The sequence below is a fragment of the Magnolia sinica genome, chromosome 4, assembly GCF_029962835.1.
Source record: "Magnolia sinica isolate HGM2019 chromosome 4, MsV1, whole genome shotgun sequence".
Classification (NCBI taxonomy): domain Eukaryota; kingdom Viridiplantae; phylum Streptophyta; class Magnoliopsida; order Magnoliales; family Magnoliaceae; genus Magnolia; species Magnolia sinica.
The window spans coordinates 76,989,775-76,999,197 of NC_080576.1; the positions used below are offsets into that span (position 1 = coordinate 76,989,775).

Below are 9,423 nucleotides of genomic sequence, written 5' to 3' on the forward strand. Positions count from 1 at the left end.
AAGAGAGAGAGAAGAGGGGGGCATTCAAGATCAGAAGAACGGACGTGAACAAGTGCTCGGTCTTGAGTTTTGGGACGTGGAAGGGAGTGAATGAGAGTGCGGGAGCAGAGGCTGGAACGGTTGCTGTTTTCCAGGGCTCGGTTTTGGAGGCTTGAACGTGGGGAGGAAAACGGAGGTGAGCTGCTGGACCGTGGGACTGGACGTGGCTGGAGTTTTTTCGACTGGGAAGCTGGCAGCGTGTGGAGATGAGAAAGGATTGAGGAGGTTGGCTGCCTTATTTTCTTTTTTCTCTTATTTTCTCTTGGCTGTCATTCATTTCTTTCCTTATGAATCCTAAGGATTTTAGCCTAATCATGGTCGGCTAAACCTCTTAGCTAGGGCTAAGAGGTGAAGCTTGTAGCCTGATGGGAGAGATGTTGCTTGTGCCTTGAAAATATTTTTGATTTAATTTTAAGGGAATATTTAGTTTTTAATGGCATGTTGTGACTGAAATTACAATGGGCTTGCAATGGCTTTAAGTATTCCTCTTCTCTTATTTTGATTATAATGTCAGGAAGCCCTGATGTTCGCCATCGTCTCCTGGGCATGGTTGGATGTCGGTACCCTTCCTAACCTTCATAATCATCTGATTGGTTGGTAATTAGTTTAATTCTGTTATTTGCTCTGTCTCCTGGGCATGGTTTGATGATGGAATCCATTCTGATTCAAATACCTTTCATCCCTTTAAAGTTATATCAGAGGAAATTCAGTTTGACTTCCATGATTCCTGAAGCAGGCATAAAGATCTCCCTGATCCCTACAAGTGGATCCTCTGAATCCCTAGTTTCCTTCCTCAGAATTCCTTAAAGTTTTAGATAATTATTACACAATTATTTGCTAAATTCTATTTGGTTTAGATCACATCTTAGTCTAGTTCTATTTCTACTTGGTTTCAGATAACGTACAGGTATCAGTCCCTGTGGATTCGACCTCGGTCTTACCTGAGGAAGATGATCGACCTGGAATTGGGGTAAAGATGAAGACCAGGCCATGTTGATGAGGACACTGTCAAGTCTCACCCAAACCCGGGTTGCCCCCACTTGGTTGTTACTCCAAGTGAAATGATTTCTAGAGAAACGATCATCAATCAGTCCCACAACGTCAATGGCATTGGAAAAGTCCGTAGTGCTAGCCATGTCCGGATCTCTGCGGCTTTTATGCTCTGACGCTCCGACAATCGCTTTGAAATCTCCGCACACGGCCCATGGACCCCGTATAGACGTGGATATTGAGGTAAGGCTGTCCTAAAGGGGTCTTGTGAGGATCATGGAACAACTGGCATAGACAAAAGTGAGCGAGATGGAGGCCTGACAATTCTGAAAAGCAACTGCACAAAAAAAAAAAAAAAAAAAAAAAAAAAAAGAAAAAAAAAGAAAAACTGAAAAAGAGATTAGGTTTTTAAAAAACACCCAAATTTTCCCTCGCTGAGTGAAAACCAAGGGAGAGGCCTACTCTCACTCTTCTATCGTCTCTAAGCATAGGCTCGAGGATGGTCACTATCTAGGGGTTGTGGTCCCTGATAAGCTATTTAGTGGTCCTGACTGTTCTTTGATTACCAATACCGCAGGCATTCCACATGAGGATTTTATCCATTTGTAACACATCTAATATTCATGGCCCTTCGCTTTAGCCTTAGAAGTCTCAAATTCCAGTCTCCTCTCGTATAGAGAATCTTACTCCTTCACATCATCTTCTCTATAGGCTTCTGGGATCTGTCCAAACCGGCATGGGCAGGAGTAATTCTGACTTCACCTTGGAGTCCTATTTGCTGCGAGTGACTGTAGTGAGGTTAGCTTCCAAATTGGGATCTTGTATACCCTCATTTTCGATGGCCGAGGAGAAGAAAGGAGAGAGATCAACTTCCAATCCATCTCTGAAGTCTAGGGGCTGGATCGGGGAGGGAGCCTGGATAGGTGACTCTAGAGCATCAGGAGAGTAGCAGACAGGTGACTTGCAAATAGTTGGATCGATTGGAGGAGCAGTTTGGATAGGGTCGAGTGTCAGAGAGATATTTTCTGAATGAATTCGAGGCTTGTAGATGAGTTGTAGACTGAACAAATCCCTTGGATCTTGCCTTTGCATTGCCTGGTTAAACAGAGAATTACCCACTGATCTTAACGGCTTAAATCGAGTACCCTGAGAAATCTGCTCCATAGATACAGAAAAACAAGCAGCTGGGTTTGGAGAAGGAGGCTACTACTGACAGTGGATAGATGTTGGCATGGCAGGGGCGGCTGAGACTAAAGCTACCATGGGGCCTTGATCTTCGCCAAGAGAGCAAGGGTCCTGCAACGGGGTTACAGTAGCTTGCCCTGTTGCTTCCGGATTTGGTTGACGGTTATTTTGTAAATCTGCCTGGAGCTACTCTGGCATGTGAAAAAGATTGAGATCGCTGGTCTGGCCATTACTTAGTCCAGCATCTGTATAAGATGGCCTAGCTTCCAAGTAGCAACCTTTTGAGGCAAACTGTCGAGCATCTGGTGGGCAAGGATGAAATTCTAGTGAGAGGATGCCTGCATTTGAGGAACAGGGGTGGGCATTCTCAGAATTCCCCAAAACATTGTTATATATCCAAATCACAAACATCTACCGGGTTGTCTAATGTGCCCAAATGGATGTTTTGCAACCTCCTATTAACCCAATCTCTTGTGCTCTCGTTCTCTTCTGAGCCATTTTTGGAGCTTGGTTGAGGAGGTGGGGACATTTGGTTGATCACTATAGGTTCCATTTCAGCATGGATCGGGTAACATTTATCTGCCACTTGAAGCCTTAGAACCTGCTTCAGATTTGCTCCTGGGCGGAGAATGACCTTAACTCGAGCGAACACCTGGAAAATACCATATTTGCTGTTGGAATCAATTTGCATGACCTTGCCAAAGTAGCTTCTAAGATCTAGGATCACTGCCTCCAACCACGCATGTGCCGGAATGCTGAAAAGTCTAAACCAGATTCCATCACCCCCCAAGACCTCATTCGGTGACCAGGGGAAAATCGATAGAAGCCCCATCTGATCATGTAATGCCGAGTCGTTCGTGAATTCTATGTATTCCAATTTGGTTTTCAAGGTGACGAGTGACTTAGATGGAGTAATTCTAGCAACATCGATACCAGAGGAAGAGAATGGAGAAGACTGGATGGCATCAGTTAATCTCAGAATCGAGGTACATTGATCCTTGGCCTTACCAACTAGACCGAGATTCAAACTCTTACGTCTTCTCTCCACTGCTTATATATCCGCAACTGTGTTGATGTCATCTAAAGCCTCACCCTGATGTAGATGGAATTTGGAGAGGACTGTCATAGCATAGGAAGGAGGACGAGGGTTCTCGGAAGTTGTAGACGGCCGCTGTTGCTGTTGGGACTTGGGGAAATGTTGAGATTTGGGTTTTGCCCATCTGACTGAAACCTTCCTCCCATCAATACGGCCGTCATTGAGAATCTCTATGGCAGCCCTCGCATCCTGTTTGTATCTGAAGCGAACAAATGCATAGCCTCTAGGCTTGTTAATCCCTGGGAAGGTCGGGATGAACACATCAAGAAGCCTTCTGTATTTGCAAAAAATCTCAGTCAGATCATCCTTGGAGCAATCAAAAGGGAGATTGCCAATGAAAATGGAAGAACCCAGGTTGTAGATGGGGGCGAAAATGTGTTTTTGGTGTTGAGATTTCCCCGTTGATATGTCCGGCTGCTTCGAAGGAACGGAGGAGTTGAGAATAGGGCTGGAGCCACGAGATGGAGCCCTATCCCTAATCCTCCGACTAGAGGGAGATCTGCCTCTCATCTCATCTCATTTGCTCTCTCGGCATACTTTTGATTTGGTTCCTTTGCCCAAATTCCCGGGCATGAGCATTGCCTTGTATGGGGGCGAAAATGTGTTTTTGTGTACATGAGATGCTTGCGCACTGACTAATCATTTCTTCGTGCTCAACGAATTTTGCTTCACAACCATGATCTGCTCAATGAGTCCTTCGGAAACGACTATAGTATGAAGAGGAGCTCTCTAGTGGCACCGGTATGGTGGTAGATTAAACGTAGTGTATGGCAGATGTGCGGCCTACATGATGTATATGTCACATCCAACCTGGCCACCAGATGCGTCAATAACTAACTTGGAAGGCCCAGAAGATAAGATTAATCTAAAATTCAGGTTGGGGAGCTTATGCTTGATTTTAACAGGGGCTCACCGGAGTTACAAAACCATCTGATTTATTATTATTATTATTATTATTATTATTATTATTATTTTGCCTAAATCTTCATCCAGGCCAGATTAAGGATCTGCATGCCCTGAATTCCATATAAACAAGGAAGATAAATTAAGGGTAGCATCCCCTCCTAGAATATTCCCTACGCTATCACCCACCTGGCTGTTTTATCGGCCTGAATTTTGGGGCCAGAGGTATTTTGGCTTTGATCTTGAAACCAGGTTATATTTTAGAATAAACATTATTAATTGAAGGATAAATTTGAAAAGACACATCCAAGGTATGCTATTCCTTAATTGAGCTGACCAATTATGTGTATTGGAAATTTCTAATCAGACAAGATTATGAAACCAGATCTGATTAAAACGGCTCAAAGATTTTATATCTCTCGATCAGGTACCCTGTGACGGACTTTTATGACAGGCTAAGCCTATCTCAGATGCCCACGGATCATCCTTAATCTATCAACATTAAAATATGAACAACAGCAGTTTATAAGGATATCAACACTGTCCTCCGTCATTTGGATTTTGGAGATTTCACAAGGGCGAAGCACTGGTTAAGGTTAATTAGAATCCTCAACTCGGTCAACGGTACAGATTACAATAAGCCTACATTTCTTCATCAAATGAGCCAATGGCAGCAGATGATTCTTGTCAATGTGAATTCTTCCCTTGAAGATTTGAATGAGAATTAAACGGCAAGAATATGTCAGGAAAGATCAATAATCACGCACCACATTTTCTTCCATGGAAAGATTAACGAACATGGAAAATGATTCCTGGACTTTTCAAATATAAAAATGAAATTGAAATTTTAAATTTTACATAAAATCAAAACTGTGAGGACCATATACAGATGAAGAAGTCAGGAAGACGAATAGCTCATATGGCTTCGTTTAATAGGCATGGACAGGTATGGATTGATTGGTATGTGGCTGATGTAAGCAGGACTGTGTTGAACATTGACTATTGGCTATGGACACAAGCAAAGCTTTCTCAACATCTTTAGGCATCTTTCTTTGGAGCAACGAAACAATGTAATCCATGAAGACAGCATGGAAAGGCATTTTGATAGGACCATTGCAAGGTAGTCCATACTCCTCCTCGGACATTTTAAACAGCTCTTGAAATATGGGGCTGTTATGATATACCAAGGGAATCGCAAACCGTCTTCCATCTGCAGTGTAGAGGATGAAATGTCCCTTATTGGGTGTAGATTTATTGCATGCTTCCCAGTCTGCCGTGAAATCTGTTCTTGACATGGAGATTCTTTTCCTACCAATGGCAGCTAACTTCTGCCACTTCCTTGCGATTGCAACGAGCCTCTTGGGATTGATCATGGTTGATTCTCTGTAAAGCTAAGATACAGACTGAAAAAAAAAAGAGTGAGAGGTTAGATTGTGAAAGATGTTGCTGGGTTGAGTGGAAAACAATGGAGGTGTTTAGATGTATATATACAGTTGGAAGGGTAGACAATGCATTTAAGCGCACCTTTCCGATGTTTGGCTCTGAGAGGCATTGTCATGTGCTGATTGGATGAGTGGAGGGTCTTTGGGTGTTCTTATTTCTGTCAGCAACCACCTCATCATACAGGTAGGGTCTACTTAAAACAGGTCTCTTTCATTTAAGAACACAATTTAAGAGCCAGCTGGGCTATCTTGGTTAGCTAAAAAATATGAATTTAGGAACCAAACTTTTGATGATTAGGGCATGTGAAATTATCATTTGTCGCAATAGACATAAGGGTTTGCCTATTTTATTGGCAACATAAGTAAAAGACGTAACCAGAGATTTGATACCTCAGCCCACCTGGTTAATAGAGATATAGAAATGCAAATTAAAGGACTACTATCTACTATATACTTTATTAGATATATAAGGTTTTTCCCTTTCTAAATATGAAGGTGGTTTGCTGGTAGGGTAAGTTGGGGTGCAACCCATGTGATAAGTGGGCCAAAGAAGTGGTTCTGTCGTCAGCATATGGATTGAGTTAGACGCCGATACTTTGCAACCAACATCAGGATTGCTACATTTTGTTGTCCTTAGACGCCTATACATTGTTCACCTCATTACATTTAATTCAAGCAATCCATGTCATCCAATATGTATATATTTTTGGGAATGTTTTGAAAGTGGGAAAATACTTCCAGAGAAAATTTTACTAAGAAAGTGAGGACGACAATAATAATGGTTTCTCTAAACCTGTGTTGAACCTTTGCCAATATAATCAGTATAGACAATAATAATGTGGTTTGGATCAACTGGTAAAATGATTTTGCTGGGAAATGGTGCAACGAAGGTCAGCAGCATATGATGGACGTCAAACCAATCATTGGACTTCTATATGATCAGTATAAACCATCACTTCTCTTGACTGCTGATTAGATAACAAGGGTCATCCAATCAAACCGATATTTGAGATAGATGAGCCATCAAAGGAGGGTCACAAATGATGCATGTTATGTGAAGATCCGAGCCACGTACAATTCCGAGGACCGCCATCCCTTTGATCCGATCGGACTCACAATAGTCAATCTAAAATGGTATGATGCTACGAAGGAGAAGGAAGATTCGTGGCTAGGTTACAGTGGTACTCCCACTCCGAGGCTGGCAGTTGGCTTGGATTAATCTGGGACCGGAATAGTCGGTGTGAAGCTCAGACTAAATACTCCAGACCGTCCCTCTACTGCCCGACCAGAAATGAATAACTCAACCACTTGCATCAGTAGCGGGAAAATTCAACTCAACAGGACAGACCCGCCGCCCACCTTGGATCGCGGGGAGAAGACCTCTAGAATGCTCAACAGATAAATAAAGCCAAGTCCACATTCCGTCTAGAGTAGAACTCGGCTTAGACTTGTGACACAACCCGCGTTCAAGAAACCAACAGTGAAGGCCCGACCCGAGGTCAGTCAAAGCCTCTTCAACCAAAAGTCTCGAGCTAAGGTCGGGGAGGAATGTGGACGCTTCATGCGCTAAAACAAGAAACTACCTTAAGCAGACATGACCGATTACCTCGTCCATAGATACGTACGATATGCTACACGATCCCTAGATTGCGGACAATATCTCCATGATCCGTTAATCACACTAATTGAGCGAATTGTGTCGAGATTAACGGACCCAGTCCATCCGATGGTCAGGTATAAATACAATAAAGATCCCATTGCTACAGGTACGCAACATCTCACACCCTCTCTCTACGATCAACTTTGACCCAGATTTTCTTGACCTAACTTAGGCATCGGAGGGTCCCCTGGCTTAGCCAAGGTCTCCTTTGCTAATCTATTGTGCGGGACCAAGGTTCCTTGGAGGTTCGCCATGCCGAGTGGAGGGTGGTCCAGATTTTTTCATTAACAATGCACATTCCAAATCAATGGTGAAACTTACAATAATCATCTGTACTTCTAATTATTGACTAGATCGTTAGGATCTTCTGGTCATTTTTATTCTTGAGAGACATATCGGCCATCAAATGCAAGAGTCACATAATGCATGGTCGCAATTACTGACCAGTCCTTAGCAATGTGTAATAAATTTGGACCACCTACTTTTCTCACCACTGATGGTATATGTATGTTTTGGGATTTGGGTTGCGTAATCACACAGTGATGGATCTAGGATAGCAATCCAAGAGTACCGAGCAAACACAAGAGAACACAAAGATTTAATTTGAAAAACCCTTTTGGGAAAAAACCATGGAACAACGCGACAGAATTCCACTATGAAAGAAGAGATTACAAAGATAGAAAACTTACCCGACTTGAGCAATCCTCAAACCTCACATTTCTCACCCTTTGAAACCCTAGAACCCCCTTTTAGAAACCTTAGAACCCTTTTAGAAAACTTAAAATGCCTTATAATACCTCCCAGTCCTGTATACAACCCTTTATATAGCTTTAGAAATGAACCAAAATGGAATAAGAAACAAAATCTGCAAAATTTGTGTAAACCTTCGATGAAATCAAACTATCTTCCAAGTCATCGAAAAATTACAAAATATGTCCAGCAAGCAGGGGCGAAAATTTGATAAATACTCAATGGCATCGACCGGCTTCGATGTCATCGAACTAGCTTCGATGACATTGAAGCTGGTTCAATGTCATCGAACCCCCATTGACAGATTTAAGACATCTTTCAACAACAATCTCCACCATGCCTTCAATCTTCAAATATGTAGCTCATTATCATCCTCTCTTATCTCTGCCTCGCATCATAGTTTCATCAACGCTTCTCATGCATACTCCGTCCTTCTTTTATGCCATCGCCAAGCCTATAGAAGTTGCACAGAACTTGAACTTCTCCGTAGGAATGACCTTGGTGATCGCATGTCTGCTAGATTCACGCTGGTGTGAATCTTCTCAAAAGTTACACCTCCTTTTTCAAGCACCTGTCGGATAAAGTGGTGATGAACATTAATGTATTTAGTATGAGAGTGATAAATAAAATTTTTAGCTAAATTGATGGCGCTTTCGCTATCACAATTAACTGGCACGACCTTCTACTGAAGTCCCAACTGATTTATCATGCCTCTTAACCAGACACCTTCCTTAAACACTTCCGTTACTGCCATATACTCTGCTTCTGTTATAAAGAGATCTACCACGAACTGAAGCTTTGACATCTAACTAATTGTTCCACCCATTAGGAAAAAAGAGTAACCTGAAGTCAACTTTCTGGAATCCACACTGCGTGTATAGTTTGAATCCACATACCCTACCAACTTTGCCCCTATCTTCTTAAAAGTTAAGATGTAGTATTTTGTACCGCAAATGTATCAACGTAGCCATTTCACCACTTCTCAATGTTGCTTGATGGGGTTTGACATGTATCTGCTCATAACACCGACTGCTTATGAAATATCTGGTCTCATACAGACCATGACATTCATTAAACTGTCAACTGCATTCGAATAAAGCACATAAGATAACATGCTTTTCCTCATTTGATTTACGACATTGTCCTGAGGAAGGCTTGAAGTGAATCGTGTAGGGAATGCTCATTGGCTTTGCCTGGTCCATCTCATACTTGATTAATACCTTTTCTAGGTATTCTGGTTATGATAACTAAAGCCTGATCTTCTTCTTGTCTCTATGAATATCTATGCCGAGAACCCTCTTTGCAGTCCCCAGATCTTTCATCTCAAATATCCCTAATAACTGAGTCTTCAGTACGTT

At 42.2% G+C, this 9,423-nt stretch overlaps 2 protein-coding genes across 2 annotated transcripts; both read right to left on the minus strand.

Moving 5' to 3' along the window:
* Positions 1 to 3,265: 3,265 nt before the first annotated feature.
* LOC131244175 (serine/arginine-rich splicing factor SC35-like) lies at positions 3,266 to 3,820 on the minus strand. Its single transcript, XM_058243823.1, has one exon. It carries the CDS (start codon positions 3,818 to 3,820, stop codon positions 3,266 to 3,268), a length of 555 nt encoding a protein of 184 aa, XP_058099806.1.
* A 1,145-nt stretch (positions 3,821 to 4,965) lies between these two features.
* LOC131244176 (auxin-responsive protein SAUR64-like) lies at positions 4,966 to 5,832 on the minus strand. Its single transcript, XM_058243824.1, has 3 exons — positions 5,738 to 5,832; positions 5,230 to 5,596; positions 4,966 to 5,025 (listed from the first exon to the last, which is right to left on the minus strand). The coding sequence occupies exons 1-3, from the start codon at positions 5,830 to 5,832 to the stop codon at positions 4,966 to 4,968; spliced, it is 522 nt and encodes a 173-aa protein (XP_058099807.1).
* Positions 5,833 to 9,423: the final 3,591 nt, after the last annotated feature.

Coding starts and splice junctions, on each gene's coding strand:
- LOC131244175 (XM_058243823.1), bottom strand. CDS start 3,820: ATGAGAGGCAGATCTCCCTCTAGTCGGAGGATTAGGGATAGGGCTCCA.
- LOC131244176 (XM_058243824.1), bottom strand. CDS start 5,832: ATGAGGTGGTTGCTGACAGAAATAAGAACACCCAAAGACCCTCCACTC. Junction 5,597..5,737: donor CAGAGCCAAACATCGGAAAG/GTGCGCTTAAAT, acceptor TTAGCTTTACAG/AGAATCAACCATGATCAATC. Junction 5,026..5,229: donor ATGTTGAGAAAGCTTTGCTT/GTGTCCATAGCC, acceptor TGAAAAGTCCAG/GAATCATTTTCCATGTTCGT.